The sequence below is a fragment of the Augochlora pura genome, chromosome 7 (assembly GCF_028453695.1).
Source record: "Augochlora pura isolate Apur16 chromosome 7, APUR_v2.2.1, whole genome shotgun sequence".
NCBI classification, from domain to species: domain Eukaryota; kingdom Metazoa; phylum Arthropoda; class Insecta; order Hymenoptera; family Halictidae; genus Augochlora; species Augochlora pura.
Window position 1 is genome coordinate 11,952,796 of NC_135778.1, and position 18,026 is coordinate 11,970,821.

The 18,026-nt window shown below is 42.2% G+C and overlaps 1 protein-coding gene across 1 annotated transcript in view; it reads right to left on the reverse strand.

Annotated features, from left to right (window-relative positions):
* The window catches only part of LOC144472577 (discoidin domain-containing receptor 2), a 185,828-nt gene that overhangs the window by 29,347 nt on the left and 138,455 nt on the right, over positions 1-18,026 (reverse strand). The window contains exon 3 of the mRNA XM_078185791.1: positions 4,844-4,949. Within this exon, the coding sequence (XP_078041917.1) occupies positions 4,844-4,949 (106 nt within the window). The remainder of the gene's footprint in view (positions 1-4,843; positions 4,950-18,026) is intronic.

The window sequence follows — 18,026 nt, forward strand, 5'->3', positions numbered from 1 at the left end:
TTCTGGAATCTAGGCATCTCGTGGGAGCTGTTTGTTGCATACGATTTCTTTTGTCATATGCATGCGAAGTTGAAGTTGTACGACGAAATTGAAAGAGAATTGGGTAAGCAGGCATCAATAATTTCAACAACTTTTGCGGCATTCCGTAAAAAGTACACATCAAACTATAGTTTAAAGTAAGTAATTACTAATGAATTAAGAATATTAAGTAATTACTATAAACTAAGTAATTATACTGTAGATCTTTTTGCAGAATAAAAATTAGAAACGGAGAAAGAATAAAAATGTATACTCTCCATTAATAAATTTAGTAAATTGAAAATAGTATAACACTATTTGAAGTTCTTCAATTGTTTTTACTGTTCCCTACTTCGTCTGCTAATTTTTCTCACAAATGCATACAATATTCAAAAGCGTATACGTGCAAACATACTCAACAAATGTTACCTACGTGGAAATTGTAGACTTTTGAATACATCATTTTATCTTCCCGGGAAATTAATTGCACGAGTATCTATGATAGAAATCTTATAAATACTACACCAAAAATGTAAGTGTTTCACTAAACTATGAAATTAATATTACATTACTAAATTACATAATAATATCAGTTTTGAAGATCTCTAAAGAAAATACGATACATTTTTTAATTTGTATGATATAAAATGATGGCAGTTTTGAAATCAATTCAATGAAATATTATACTAAGAACAAACAAATTGTTTCTTCTGCAATTATGCTCGTAAGTGCTTCCTTTAAGAGATATATACATCTAAAATTATTATTCAGTTAAGAATGGATAACATTAAAATAAGTCTATTTTCAAGATCGAAGATTATTAATGCATGTTGTTTGTACTATAAATAAAGCTCCATTGATCACGACATTCGGGAACGTGACAAACTTTTCTTTAAACACGAAAGAAAACTTCTGGCTTGAATTGAATGCCTATACCGCTCGCTATAGTAGAAGACCACGTGAATGGCTTAACCCTTTGCACTCGAAGACATTTCAACTGCAAATCTAAAATAATTCTTCTGGCTTCTAGTGGTTATATTTTATATAACAAAATTTATTCTATGCCTATGAAATTGAGTCACGTGACTCATATATAACAATTATACTTTCAACAAATTATTCAATCTAAGCTTTGGTGATGTCTATAAAAATAATTTTGGAAGGTGTTAGAACAATTTTAATGGCGCCGCAGTTCAATTTGCTTTAGGTTTTCCGAACCTGACACGAATGAATTTACTTCTTCCGTCATTGATAGGTACAATGGTTGTATCCAAGTTAGAAGTAACGACTTTGATCAACAAAATAATTATATCATCTTCAGTAATAAATACAACAATTTCCTTGAACAATATGCATGGTAATCCTGAATTATTTCGATAGCATACATTACTAAGTCCTACAACTTTAATGGTAAATATCTCTTAAATGAAGCCTTTACGAGCATGCTTCCAGAGGACAAAATTTGTTCATTTTACAATCCTAAAGAAATAGAATCAGTATTTAACAACTATTTATAATATACTGTAATATTTACCAATACTTTAAACGTATGCATTTCTTCTAATCGCGAAAGAGAGTCGGCGAACTTTCGACACTTCCACTAATTCAAGTGCCTTCCCTGAACTACAATTGCATGTAATACGGATTCACGACAATTGTCACGGGCATAACAATCGCGTTATGTAGGGGTCAAGTAAGCTACGAGGTCGGATAACTGAAAAGCTATTCTGACTTCGAGGGCGTCTTCATGGTGTCCTCGGGATCTCGGGGAAAGCGAACACGTAATACGAGTTAGATACGCGTATTTTAGGGTAAACGGAGTCGTATGGGGTAAATAGGGTATTCACCGGGAAGCCCCCAGTATCAGGAAGCCATGGGAGTGCCGTTGAAGAAGGTCTAGACAGTCTGCCTGCAAAGAGTGCTCGCGAGCAACGATATCGGCATTGCATCGAAAAGGCTTTCCTTACTTTTAGATCATGGCGAAAGGAAAATATCGCGACAGCTTCTTACGCGTCGTACCGCAAATTACCATTCACGGATTAACAGTATTTGTTAACGTGCCTAAACTTAATAGGTAAACAGCTTCGCACTTCCTCTGCGATTCAGTTGATTCTAGACTCTGAACCGATTACCGTGATACATTTTAACAAACGTTTAACCATAATGTTTTTCATATTTATAGATGCTGAGCCGAGTAAACAATATTAACCCTTTGCACTCGAAGCTATTTTAACTGTAATCCTAAAAAAACTCTTCCGACATATAGCGTTTTCATTTTATACGACAAAATGTATCTAATGCGTATGAACAAGGAATAACAGTTATACTTTTAACAATTTTTGAAATCTAATTTTTCATAATATAAAAATTATTTTGGAGAAGCTGTAACGATCTCGTTGGTGCATCGAAGTCACCACTCGTGTGCAAAGGGTTAAAATAAAATTCGAAAAAGCTTTATCGCCGGCTTTACGGGCATCTTCGTCTAGTGAAACAATTCGCTCGAAATTTTATCCGATCTCTGTTTTCGTGTATTAATCTACGTATGCGAGGTCCATTTGCATAAAAATGTGGAAATGTGGAAATGCGGGAAAAGCCGTAATCGCGTATCTGCCGGTTTATTTTCGTAAAAAACAAAACGCTAATACCATGTATTCCGTACACCCGGGCTTTATAAAACTCTCGTTCGGCCCGACTCAATTTGCAGTAAAATTCCGCGATATCTCATCGGCTGCCTGCAGAACGCGGCTGGGTAACACCTATTTATACAGCAAATAGAATATTTCCAGGATTAAAATGCGGTCGTAAATAATTCTGGATTCGTTCAACGTTCCGCCGCGGGGCATAAAAACGCCGGGCGGACACGGGCCGCTCTCGGATTCGGACGCGTCTCGTCCGGCGAATCCTTCCCGAAAGAACGATCGAACGTTATCGAGGAATTTTAAGGATCGCGCGACAATATGTTTTTTTCTTCTTTTTTTTCTCGAGGCGGACGATCCGCGAACGGCCGGTTCGTTAACCACGCGGGTGGTCCGGCACATAACCCGGCACCGGGGACTCGTGTTTAGACGATGTCTCGCTTCTCCGGCTCGTTCTCGACTTGTGTTGTCTGCACGGTGAAATGGTAATTAGCTGGCACGAATAATCAAAGAATACGCGGCGGACTGTGTTAACGATGCCGTAAGAGGTTCGGTACGTTCGATACAAATGGCTCTGCATGCGGGACACGGCCGCGTCGTTAATCCTCATTGCGGCTCGAAGGCCGAATTAGACGTGCAGTTTAGTAGTCGGGTGATTAATACGGTGACCGGTCGAGTCCCGATCGTGAGCTATCTCGGCCGTGGACAGGATGACGGACAGGAAGAGGATCATCCGTTTAAGCCGTAGAAAGCATTCAGAGTCAGAAACGTTATCGTGCGCTGCGGTCGACGGTTTTTCTTTTTGTTTTCTTCCTCTCGCCTGTCGTCGATCACCATCGCACAATTGCCCCGACATCAATCTGCATCCCGTTTTAAAACGTCCCGGCCGTCGGTGTTCTGACAAATCGTCTCGTCTATTTGGGAAGAAGAGGGCTCCGCGCATTATCCCGACCGATAACAAATTTATTTTGAATTTTCGATTTCGGTAGATTGATGGATCGCCGGCGATTTTAAAATAAGCGATCTATCAATCAACAAGTTTACAACATTATCATCTATGATGATGCTGCGTCAAGCATGTGGATGTTTTAACGTTTTCACCTGTCCTCGCAGCAATTACACTGCTAAACACAATTTCGTCACAGAGAATATTCCAAACGATTTTTATTCATTTATACCCACCGAATTCGGAATCAGTTTGTTCCTTTTACTTATATATTTATAAAATCCCGCTTCGAATTACCGAAACTTCCTGTTCGAAATTGAAACAGCAATGCTCCAAATGGAGATTAATACATTAATAATTGATATATTAATATTTGCAAATGGAGTGTTAATATGACTGATTACTGCTGAAACCTTACGAGACAGAAAACAGACGCATATTTGAATCACCGTCAATTTTCGTAGACCAGCGTTATTGCTTTCGCAAACATAAATATAGATGGGGCGCACTTCCTTCATATTTCGGCTAACCAGAAATTACCTTATAGAACCACGTCCAAATAGAGACGAACGCGTACACATTTTAATTTCTACTCGTCAGCTTTCGTAGCAATTAGCCAATGACATAGCGGCGCGCCGCGGAAGGTGGGGCGCACGCCAACGGGACCAAGGAAAAAAGACAATGACTTATGCGGCGGCGCGCGTAATATAAAATTCACGTTTGAAAATTCTCTGAAAAAGTTTCGTCCTGGCGTGGCACGAAAGTTTCGAGAACCTAAATTGAGGTATTCAGTCGGCGGCGGTGGCCATGTGCGGTGGCGAGCTAATAAAAACTTTGAAAGCTAATTGAAACGATTGTGACGTTCCATAATGTTCTTAGTAATCCGCGGAACGATTCGTTTGTTCTTTCGCGGAGAAAGAGAGAGAAAGAGAAAGAGAGAGAGAGACAAAGAGACTTAGTCAGAGGGACAGAGAAACAGAAAGACAGAGAGACAGACAAAGAGAATGAGGGGGGGGGGGGGGAGATAGAGAGAGGGGTTTGCAGAGTGTCTTTTCCCGGCGAACGGGCTTCCATTTATCCCCAAATAGGTCACTTAACGAAGCGCGCTGATTTCGGGAAATTGCATCTCTGTTCCGCGTTGCTCACAAAGGGGTTAATTTTATCATATTTCCGAATGCGTATTGCATCGCATCTGCATAATGCGCTCCATAAACGAGACGGTAATACACGGTAATTCACTCACCGTCCGCGATGTGGCCCGACGTTTCCGCTATCGAAACTCGAGCTCGCTGTGATGTCTGCATCGGGAATCACACCAGATTCCATCCCCAGGGGAGCGATGCATTGTGCTGCAAACAAAGGAAATTGCTTTGATTATATATACGTCCATATTCGTTCCGCCGTGCTCTTTCGTTCGCGAGCACCGTAATTATCATTCGTACGTTTCAATTGTTCGATATGATCGTGTCGCTAATCGTATCGCGCTTTAGTTACCGTTGCGAATACTTCCTAGGGCGCACCGTGACAAAACTATTTTTTCATACAGGATTTGACGCGTTTATTACACAATTGGCTAAAACAGTGCAGATGAATGAGAAGAATTAGGAAATATATTTCTGTTGTGTATGACTTGTTGAAATTAATGAAAGAGGGAAAGACGTTTTCGTCTGACATATGTTTCTTGCAGTTTAGACAATTCTTATTTTGCCTAACTGTTCTAAAAATTAGTATCTATTCTGTATTAATTAGTCAGTAATTAAAAATTAGATATAAATCTTAAGTAAGACTTATATTGAATAATTATGTCGTATTTCCTTATTCGATCTTGTTTAATCAAATTCATTATAATTACTCATACTAAAGTATGTTTCCTTGAAAAGTACCGTTTAATGCATTATTTATATGTTATTTTAATTATATGTTATTTTATTTATACGTTATTATTTATACATATACTATGAGGAGGATCTAATGTTTAGCAAAATTTAATTCTCATTCTAATAGTGAAACAAAAGGTAAAAACAGATAAAATCTAGACAGTGAAATAACAATAAAACTTTCGAAGCCATAAAAGGAATCGCTAGTCTTTAGTTACACCGTGTGCATTTCCACGAGTCAGTCGACGGTCATTGACAATTTTCGGATTCAGGAAGCAGCTGTCGTTCGCCGCCATTCCGCCCGGCTGGATTCATCGAATTTCCCGAACCGCGAACCCCTTCTTTCGCAACACGGTTTCCGGGTAAACGAGCGTATATTATTTCCCTATTCCCAGGAATTCTGATCCCGCCGGGGTAAACAAATCGGATCCTCTTTGACGACCCCCTCCTCCCTCCAGCGAATTTTATTCGCGGATCGGTTCTGGCGGCGACAGCCCGACCCGGTCGCGTGTTCCACGACCGTACCGCGGCCGAATCAGACGTGTAATTTCGGATCGTCGAAAATGTTTCTCGCGCGCGTCTCGGGCTACCCGATTGAAAAGCGTTTCTCGGTAACGCGGGCTACGGTATCGCAATTATTGCCAACCAAGCCGCGCCGCCCAAGAATTGTACGACGTATCCGGGGTCCGCTCGCGTCGGCCATAATCGTGAGCTGGTTGGGCTGCGTGTTGCGAGGAAGCCGCGTTCGAGACGTGTAATGAAAGCCCGATGAACTGACTATACACCACGGTCTCGCGTCGTAAAGTAACCACCAACGATCGCGAAAACTTGAGATAATTCTCTTCGTCCCGATGCAAGATTCTGCGGGGATGCTTGTGAAATGGATGTTGTCAAAAGAGGCCATAGTCAAATGTATGAAACAGGGCTTGCTTTATTTATGGATAAATCTACAATAGAAATTTCATTTTAAAAATTTCATTTTAGAAATATCATTGCTAGAATTTCATTTTAGAAATTTCATTACTAGAATTTCATTTTAGAAATTTCATTATTAGAATTTCATATTATACGTTCAATATTTGTTGCTTCGTGAGATACTCACAATTTTATATTTAAACATTGCTGTTTCGCTAAACACTGAATTTCTTTGAAATTTTATGCGAGCAAGGATGTAATGACAAGTTTTTATCTTTTTTGTAAGATGATCTTCATACCACTTTTAATTACATGTTTTAATAAATATAGCTAGTCTATTAACCCTTTGCGATGTCAAGCTCAATTTATTATACTTAAGAACCAAAATCAAATTGAAAAATAATTTATAGAAAATGTTTCTATACTTTTAAGAAATATTTATTATAATTTATCACTAAATTACATTTAATTTAGAGCAGGGCAGTACAAATAGATCAATATGATTTCTAATTTTTAACTTATCATACGAAGCTAGTAATATAAATGTTTGCTTAAAATAAAAGCATTCTGCATCAATTATATTACAAAGCAAAGTTTACATAGAAATGAATATCTTTTTCTAATAATTTTTACAAGCTAAAAGTAAACTAGCTTCGATATTTCCTCCGCTCTGTATTTCAATTACCATATTCGCCAAAAGCGTATAAAATATACGCTCTACAAATACACGATTCAATATTGTCGATAAGGTAATGTCGAATACCAATCTGACTAGAAACGATCGATTTCCACGTGTATCTATCGGGCGCGGATTTTTCGCGAAATTGGGTGTTCTAATCCGTGCGGCGAACTCTCTCCTCGTAAATAAATTTTTAACGAGATACACACGCGGGTTTCCGGCAAGTCGCAGCCTCATGCAAGCTTCACGACTCGACGGCCGCTTATTTCTGGTAATTAACTTCTCTACATGGAGGCACTTGTTCCCGGGAGTTGAAGCGACGCGCGTACAACACCGTTTTTGCCGCATGAAATTTCGCCCCGTTGGTTTTTCGTTCCTCCTCGCCCACCACCCCTCCACCTTGCGGCCGGCCAGTGAACGCTAACACTGTGCGACTACAAGGTAATCCTTTCAACGAGAAATTTCATTTTTATTGCCTGTATCCGCAATCGCTTGGGAAGCTAGGTAGCGGACGGGTCGGGAATCAATCGACACGTATCAGAATACGGTGCAAGTCCTGAACTTGGACATGATTTTGTTATGTACGTGTATGTGTTTCATGTCTTTTTACACTGTCATTTTTTTTCTCTTCTATACACGTCTTGAATTTATTTAATTTATTTAAACGTGTCTCCTGTTTCAGATTGGAAATTGAGAAATTCTAAATTGAAACACTGATTCTCTCAATTTAATTGATGAGTTAAAATAGATTAGATTGTCAAAGATATTTGTATCTTTTTTTCAAAATCTTCTATACGAAAATTATGACTTATTAACTAATATTTAAAGCGTTTTAACCAGTTAGTGTCTACACGTGTGGCGAGAATCAAGCGACGAGTATACTCGTTAAACACAGAGTAAGTGTCGCTGACCTGGCCTAAAAATATTCTAAATATCTTGAAACTTGGGAATGTGTTTTCATTATTACTAAAATTACAAATAGCCAATGGTTACTACTTATATTATTACTGTTTCTCCATAAAGCGTATATTAGTCAAACTAACTGGCTAAAAATCAGTCGAGATGTTGCTGCATTCGTTTCTAGACTAATATTATAACAAACCGATAAAAATCTTGTAACAGTAACAACAAGATGCTTCCAACTATAATGGCCGAATGATTCGGAAATTTCAAATTCCAATGGGCACGTCTGCGCCGGGCCACCAGATGTTACCGTAGTCAAACCATGACACTGAAAATAAACGTGCTTCCGAACGGTTTCGAATAAGCATTACGTAAATGGAGCAGATCCTAAGTTGAATGTCGCTGCAGTGACTGCAGGTTTGTTTAGAGAGCGAATGGTAGAAAAGGAGGGAGAGGCTCCGTCCGAGGGAGAGAAAAGATTTTTCGAGTGACTGATTAGAGGGTAGCCTCGTTGCGAGGAAACGGCCAGGAGAAAAGAAAACACGGTTGGGAGATTACGAGACGCTTTCGAACAAACACCTCGGGCTTTGGTAATTCAAGTGTAGTTAAGAAAAATAAAGCCGGAGATTGGACACACCACTTGTGGCTGGGGACTCGGGCCGCAGCCATAACACACTCTCTACTATTCCCCGACAGAGGAAAGACTTACTCTCTCTCGAACACCAAACGAACTTGAATACGGGAAGTTTCCTCCAAGTGGAGCAAATGCTTCAAGATGAGGACTGAAACCCAACAATAGGAAGTTTCTACGGAACAAGAACTTGTCCATTGCTGTAACACGTTGCGGCTGCCGCGTCTCACGGGAGCCCATAAATTATTTCTTTTTCGATGGGATCTTTTACGGTGCGAACAAATGCCTTCGAGGGATTATTGTAAAATAAATCCTTGTTGTTGATACCATACTTTTATATGAAGGAATAGAGTGCTACTAAAGTTTAATGGTTTCTCAGGTTTTATTTTCTTAGATTTTAAAAGAGTTGCACTTTAATTAATCTTTTTACTAATAACAGGCTTCTCTTTCTTCCTGAACATTTTTCAGTAAATTAGATAGCCATTTGTTATCGTAGAAATTAGAGCACATAAAGACAACTAATATCAGTATACATTAAACTCGATGAAATTCATACACTCTCAAAGGAAACAGGAGGTACATTTATTGTTTTTCTGCATTTTAATTAATCTTTCTACTAATAACAAGCATCATTTTCTCCGTGAATACTTTTTAATAAATTAGGTAGCTAATTGTTATCGTAGAAATTAGAATATATAGAGACAACTAATAAATATCAGAACACATTAAACTCGATCAAATTTAGACACTGGGCAAGGAAGCAGGAGTGACATTAATTGTTTACGTGAATTATTTCAACGAGAAGAAAATTTTGCGTTCGATCTCCTCGTTTCTCTAACAAATGGATAAAAGTCTTCAGCTAAGAAAGTTTGTTGCCTCCATCGATCCTACAAACGACATAAAGGAACAAGTCGAACAAAATAGTGGTTCTTCCTATGGAATACGAAACGAGCAGATCTATCTGGTAAACAATTGAGACCCCATAAAAACCGGCGCTCTCGCGATTCGCCGAAGGTCTCTGACCGATAAATTATCATCTAAACGATAATCGTTAGCGGGTCCCCTCGGCCAGGCCGGCAAGGACGACGCAGGAACAACGAAGGAACTCGTGTCGCCCGGTGGCACAGGGAAGGCAGGTTCGATCCTCGTATTTATAGACATCCTGGAAAAGAGCAGAGGAACGAGAGAAGAAGAAGTAAGTTATGCGACGTTTGGCCCGCCCCAGCCACTCATTCGGCGACCATAACTCTCGCGGAGTGGCAGCTCCGAACGGAAGGGTGTGTGCCGCCCTCCTTCCGCGAGAAGAGGGAAATTGAATGCCTTCGCAACCCCTCCTTGGCCGAGCCGCATCTTCGCTGCTCTCCCTCCCGTCACCTGGTCCTCCTTCTTCCTCTCTTAACCGTGTCACTGTCAAATTGATAACCGCTCCTTTCTCCGGGGACGAGGGACGACTTTCCACCGAGTCGAACGGGTGCCACGGCTTCCGGCGGAGCCGCGGAATGCGCCGACAATCGCCGCAAGAACTTTCCCCGGGGGACGACCAGCCGAAGCATTATTCCTCGCCGGATAAGTTGATTTCGACGACTTAAGTTGCGTAAGAAAAGTCCTCGGCATTTGTAAATAGAAGACAATCTATTAGCCTCGCTGCGCACAGTCGATATTTCACGGTGTGGCGACGATCACGACGCACAGTGGTTCGGTTCCGGAGATTTTAGTAACAAGTTATTGTAATTTTGTAGCATTGGTGATATTACAATGAAATTTTCACTGAAGATAATTTTAAAAATTGTAATTTCTAGCCACTGTTATTAAATTTATTACACAATAAATTTTAATAAATCGCCATTGCTATTTTCCATCTTTAAAGTAGTGTTTATATGTAATTGTATAAACTATTTCTTAATTTCTAAACATATATTCTATATTTATGTTTCACATGTGTAATGTTATATGAAACAGGTTTCGTGAATTGTCGTCTTAATTGCGTCACTTAACATAACATTATTATTTGACTGTCTAGTTTCAGACAAGCGATTGAAAATGTTTTATTAAGAACGATAGACAAGCTAACGCGTCTAGAAGTGTCATTAATGAAAAGTCAAAACTTTTATAAATAAAATCATAAAAATATCCTGTGTAAGCTCAGTTATTGTTTTGTCAGAAAGGTTCGCTGTTCGAGCGTCAATTATGTGCTCCGTAATTTAATAAATGATAAAATAATGAAATTGTTTACATATTTCATTCTTATCATACTCAAATTTTTCATTAAGATGATCACAAAAAACATGACGAAGTATCTGACCACATACAATTGTACCTTCATACATATAAAAACTAGTTTGGACATGTGCACCACCATAAGGATTATAAAATGAGAAATTCTTGACATTTGTCGTATATATTGTAAACAATTTTCGAGCACAGAACACGATAACAGAGGGGGACGAGATAGTTGTCGCGAATCCAGGCTCGTTAAAAATTAGCCGGCCTCGGCCAGCGATGAGAAGACATTAAGCGAATTAAACAGCAAGGACAGTGCGCGACGGGCGTGCAGCGCCCGGCCACGTGTGCCACGCGAAAGAAATGGCAAGGCTTGGCGGCCGACGCGGAATGCCGCGAAATGGCGCGGCCGGGGGATCAGCTTAAAGCACGGCAACGAGATTTTCTATCTCGCCGGATTTAATAATTCCGCCCCGGCCCGCCTTTGTTAACTCCACAATTATTATTAATGACGATGTACGAGGGTCGGCGGTTCTGGCCAGGCAGCCGCGCCACCGGCCGTTCCTCTCTCGCCTTGTTTTCCTCCTCCACGGGCGTGAATGTAAATTAATTACTCGCCGGGTCTTTCGTGAAAAACATATTAAGCGCCCCACCTTATTACGGCACGATATTACGGCATAAATCAAGCCTCACTTACGAATTACTATTTTTCACCGGCCGCCACCGCCGCCGCCGCCACCGCCGCCACCGCCGCTGTTCCGGTGCCGACCCCTCGGCTAATCGAAATCCCGAAATTTCACCGCAACCGTATCCCAGCCCAGGAATAACCCATCCAAGAAACCGGAGAAGACGTTCGCTCCGCGTTATACTCGGAAATGCCTCGGCTAAACGTCGCCCGCGGACGGCAAACAAAACAAAAACGACCGGCTTACGCGGCTCCCCCGGTAATTGCCATATTATGACAACGCCCGCCGCGTTTTATTTACTCAACGGAATTAGCAGGTGGACACCTGCCTGGTGTTATCCCTTTTCCAACCCCCATGCCTCATAGGCGAAATTAGAATGAATGTTTGTCGGAGGACACCGAAGACGAAGGTTCGCGTTTCCCCTACGTCTCCAGAGCCCCGCATTCACCCTTTCCGTAAGAGCTACGAGCAGCGCGAAACACCGTTTTCCATGGGTATTGTTGGAACCGGGGAGCCATTTTCGTCTCTTTTAGGAAAAACAAACAGCCCCCGCAGTCGGCAGATAACGCGTGTCTCGGCGCGAGGGCGCATGACCCGCCTTCGCGGCGACGGCGCCGGGACGGCTGGAGAAACGGAAGTACTACTTTTACATGGCCCTTTCACCTCCGTTTCTCTCCCGGCCTCGCCCTCCGCAAGTCTTTTTGCACCCTTCTCCGACCCTGGAACGGATAACCTAGCCTCCCCTCAGCCGTGACCCATCCCCGGCAGTCTTGGAATCACCGTCTCGAGTTGCGTGCACCGCTCGGCTGGTTCTCTTTCTCTCTCTCTCTCTCTCTCTCTCTCTCTCCCTCTCTCTCTCTCTCTCTCTCTCTCTCTCCTCGGGGGTCGAGCGTTCAACCCCTCCTTTGTAGGTGTACGGGGCTCCCGGCGAGCATGTGTTACGCTCGCCTTCGTGGCCTGGATTTATCAAAAGCGAGCGAAGCCGCGTCGCTCCCGGCCGGGAGTTATGCTTCTGACCTCGGCCGCTTGGAATATCGCCCCGCGACCCGCGCCGGGCTCGTTAATCGCGACATCGTACGACTTTGATGTCGTGCCACACACAACCCGCCGTGATTCGGGAAACGGGGACGTGATTCCATCAGCGGACGCTATGGTAATTGAAAATGTTCGCGGAAAAGTTCGCGCCGAGTTCGCGATGGTCACTCCTGCGGTTGCACGCTGCAGCGGTTGCGAAAAATTTCTGGTCTCGTTTTATGCTGCTGTTTACCCGCGGCGATACCCGCCCGTATAATTTGGCTCGTTTTAATGCAGCCGGCTTTCGGATTCTTTGTTTGACAATTACATGGAATTGCGGGGATGTTTTCGCAAACAAGCGTCGTTTCCTATTTCAATGAAATTCCTATTTAAATGCAACTTTATCTTGTACGTATTTAATAAGCGACGATGAATTTATGCTATTAGTATAGATTATGTAACGTGGTTACGATCTTTCTTTCAACGATTGACGCGAACTTTTCGGCATAGAGCGGTGAAAAAACATGCGACGTCATTTGACGATACAGAAAACTTTTCGTGGTGTATTCTACGGCGGAGTTACTTAACACTTTACCGACCGGTTGTTCGTTTTTAAACATTTGCGTCATTATGGAGTAACTAAATGTGTTAACATTGTTACATTTCGATAACATTAGATTTGAAGAATATTTATTTTATTTTCATTTTATTCTGCGCGAAATATGTATAGTATATAAATAATTGTATGATAATATTAGAGCTTACAGAGATGTGATGTGTGGATGCTAAATTATTGGTTGCCATGGTGAAAAGCCGATTTATAGGCTACCGGTCGGCAAAGTGTTAAAAGTGGTTGTGCAGAGTATTTTATAGAAAATACACTATAGGACATTTTTTTTAAATATTTTGAATTTTGTTGATTCTTTTTGTATTTAATAATCAAGTATCATCTATGATTATTCTGTATGAAAGATGATTATTACTATAAATCTCCGTCAGGTGTCAGACTCGATAAAGTACAAGAACGGATTACCAATTAGTTTGTACAGTTTTTAATTGTATCGTTACAAATAAATAATACACTAAAAACTTGTTCGAAAATCATCGGGCCCCCTCCATAAAACAACACATTTCTAAATACACTTTCAAAGCGCGTTTGCACGAAACGTAACAAATAAAGGTGCTCGTGGAAATTAAATTGCGACTGCCGCGTATTTTTACAAGACATTCAAATTCATTTCGCTAGACTTAATGAATCGCGGCTGAAAACAGCAACCAGTTGAATTTTCATTTCCACAAAAGAGCCTCTCCCTGTGCATCTGCATATACATATTTACTGCAAGCCCCACTTGCGTATCATGGAGGTAAGCTCGCTAATTACTCAAGTAGCATTCTCCGCGTTACGACCACGGCGAAATGAAAGCAGAATTAAACTATCCTCGTTACCGCGCCGTTCCCGCCGAAATGAAAAAATGTTTCCCGGTCGGAACAAACAGCGTGGAAATTAATATCGTCTTGAAATCCAAGCACGACACCGCCGGCCCCTTAGGAAAGGATTTCCGCGATAGTCGGGTTGCCGTCGACAATCGCGATCGAGAGGAATCCCTCGAAGGGGTTTCCCCGGCCCTACCGTAGGGCGCTACTCGAGAGTTCGGGATATGGTGTTTGCTTTCGCGGGCAGACTTATGAAAATACAGAGATCCACGGGACAGATTGACGGGTTCGGCGCGGGCTGCTCGAGCCCCGAAAGTCGTGGATTATTACGCTCGACGTCGACGTCTGACAGGCTGACGCGTCCTTTCAGCGCGCGCGGCAGGCTCGGCAAAGTCGGTCCGATTCCCGCTCGATACGTCCGACTGAAAGAGCGCCCACCGGTTTAAGTCGATTGCACTTGGGACGCGATCTAGCCGGGTCATTAGAGGCGGTGAAGACGCGCGGGGGGCGGGGAGGGCGAACGATAGAACTCGGCTCGGCTCGGTTTCGCTCGCGGGTCCGCGTGTATACTGTCGCTTCTGGCACGTGATCAAGCACGGCGGGATCGAGCCGCGGAACGGGGTAAGAAACAGATGTCGGGACACTCGCTTGGGAATGTTTACGCGGCGTGGATTTTATATCCGACGAGACATACGACGCACACGTGTACACCGACGCCGGCCCCCTTTGTCGTGCCAGCGATTCGACGTTTAAACAAACTCCGCGAAAGTAGCGTTGCAGTGTTAATGACGCCGCGGAACGCACAAAGGGATGACGGATCGCGACGATCACCGTGACGTGTGATCCCCGTCCGTGGCCTGCACCGAAGCCGTAGAAAACCGCCAAGTTTATTACGCGCTGCGCATGAACATGATTCGCGCGATTATTTCATGCCGCGACCGAGGAGTAGTCCGCTCGAATGGAGCATGGATCATCGACAACGTTTTCACCGATTTCGTGATTTCACGGAGCTTGTTAGGATCCTGCGGCATTAGTCGTCGTTTCTTCGAAACTGATCGTACGGGACTGTTGTCTTCCTTAGTTAAATTATCCTCACCATTTATAACATGAAGCTTCGAATCGATAATATTATGTTTAAATAAGCAAAGACAACTGAATGGAATTACAATTGGAATCCTGTGATTTATATAGAATATTCTAACCTAGCTCAAAAGGTAAAAGGCACGCGATGTTCAACAATTTTTAAATACCCTAAACAATGGTAAATTAATGGACAAGACTCACTTTTAACTATACGTGACATTTGTAGTCACAAAATTTCTATTACGCCAATTTTCTTCACTTAGTCACTTTTGCTAACACAGTAGAACTTTCTACAATGTAGACACAAATGTTTATATCTCGTTTATTTATCGTTCTTTGCAGTCCGGGATTTCTGAATTATATGCAGAAAAACAGGTCTTTCAATTCTCGAAACATTTTCCTTATTTTAAGGAAGGATCAGACGGTGCAGGATCGTGTCTATAGGGTTAATTTTGTCGAGGAAACGTGAGAGAGGGCGCGAAACTTTGTCGACAGGCCACCGCAATTTCTCCAAAAAGATAGAATGAGCCGAAATTTATCTCCCGGAGAAATTCGTCGAATTACGCGAAAATTTTGGAGTCCTGCCCCCCGAGGGAGGATCGGGCCAGGCGTGACGCTAGTCCGTCCCTCCGTTGAATACCACTGACTCATTGCAATTTAAAAATTACTCGAAATTCCGGGCACACCTAAGATGCCATCCACCGTGAAATTCCGGCGAGCCAGCCTGAAATCGGCGAGGTATGCCGGCCGCGAGACGTGCCATAACGCTTTAATTGTCTTTCGGTTATGTTAATACGTCGACAATTTCATCAGCGGCATGCGCGTACCTAATGGATCTGCGGATAATTGGAAGTGGGGAGGGACGCCGGGGTTCCAGGGAGGTAACGGACCGATGACAATGCCATAACGCAAGAGGGTTTTCGCGTAACGATTCTCCAAAATGGACGAGATTCCCCTCCGCTGAACATGTTCTCGCTGGTATTCACAGTTGTTTCATAGCCCTCGGAACGTATGACTTCAGTTGTGTACACATTTTGGCGTGCGGGTTATTTCTGCGCGAATTAGGAACCGTATCGATCTTCGTTGCACCGTCTATTACATTGAAACGCATACGAAGCATTCGACGTTTCCAGCAACTTTGGCACAATTATGCTGTCTGATACAGGCACTATATCTTTTATTTAATTAACTTTAATATTACACCTACTAAGTATTAAACGTAGCTGATGGGGCCGAAAATTCATGCTTAAAATGAATAGTAAAAGTGAATTTATTTACTTCTCGCCATTTCAATTGCAATGTGACTGAAGAAATTTATTGAATAATTCTGTACAAAACTGACTCTATAATCCACCATTTTTAAATAATAAATGTAAAACCGATCAGTCTGACACTCGTAATAGTGAATCGTTAATGTGAATTGTTTTTTAATGATCGTCGCAAGACAATTTCTTTAATTTATTACACTGAGTTTAAGTACCGCAGAATTTTCGTATAAAAGCTGCAAGAAACTATTAATGTATTTTCTCTATTTACGTCTGACTAAAACACTCTTATTCTACTTTAAAATATTAAGAACGTGATGTTCCTTTCCACAAAGAATATCGTAGCAAACTTTTGCTGCAAGTAACTAACATTGGAACAGTTTTAGCCGTGAGAACCTATTAGACGAACCTGGCAAGTATTAATCACCGAAGCAGGAAGGAAATGAGCGAATCGAGTGCTGCATTGAGCACATCATTCTCAAAATAAAGTGACCCGTTTTTTCCTCTTTCCCACGAACTGTATTAGATGATTCATGTAGCTAAGTCGAGCCATAGTTCTTGTCTAAGCAAAGCAGCAAAAAATAGGAGGAACATTGTGAGCCACGATCACACATTGGCGTCTGCTGCTGCTGCTTTTTATGACCGACGTACTCATCCAACGTAATTGCATTTTCTAGTGAAACGATCTTATGTAATGCCAACCAAAATTCTCTTACTTGGAGTGCACACTACGAAAATCAGGAAAAATGGCTGTCATTGACCCATTGCACTCAAATGACGACTCTAAGGTGCCAATAAAAATCGCTGTACCATATTTTATAATATTTTTGATAGTGTCAAATTCGTTAAAGTTTAGCCTACTTTTAAAAATACAAGGAATCTACGTGCAAGGAAGTTGATTTAATATAAATTCGGAATCATGTTTTGGACTTCGAATTAACAGATTGTCTGCCTCATCAGCTACCTCAAAGAATTGCACAGAATTAAAGTACTTTATTTAATAGGCTTAAAGTTAAAAAACCATCTATGTAAATTATTCTGTCAACCAAGTGTGAGTAATATGGCAACTAAAGCGTTAACATAGCTTTAAGGAATTAGTGCAAAGGATTAATACTCTGTTACTCATTTCCTGACCCAAATACGGTAGCCTCTGCTTCGAGTAAAAAAATGTTTAACCCTTCCGCCTTAATTTTCCTACACTTCGATCTGTGCTCGGTGAGGCACGAAGGTGAAGTACAGCCTGCCACAGTGTTAGCTAATTTACGCGAAGCTACCTCAGTTGCAAAACCCAGGATCAAGCATCGTCCCCGAAGATTAATTCCTACATCGTCGAGCAGAACGATCAAAAAAGGGTTCAGCATCGCCTCGCGCAAGAAGAGGAGAACCTAATATCCTCGCGCGCGTTAGCTACCAGCCAGTCCCGAGAATTCAGAGCATGCCTCGTTCCTCTTCCCGGCGATATCGCGGGTCCGCCGTGTCGATTCGCGTGCACGCGAGTCGGAGCGTAGACGTGTCGCGGTGGCCGTCGTCGTCGTCGCGTGGCGTTGCATCGGGACCCCGTTGCATACGCGCGCACAGCGTACACGCACTCGAATATGGGAATCCGGACGCGTGTCCCCTCTCGAGCGGATCGGTGCGTGCACGCGCGGCTGTGTGCGTGGTCCCGGCGCTACGCGTGCAAGAGGACTAGGCCCGCGCGGAGCGACCAGACCGCAATCC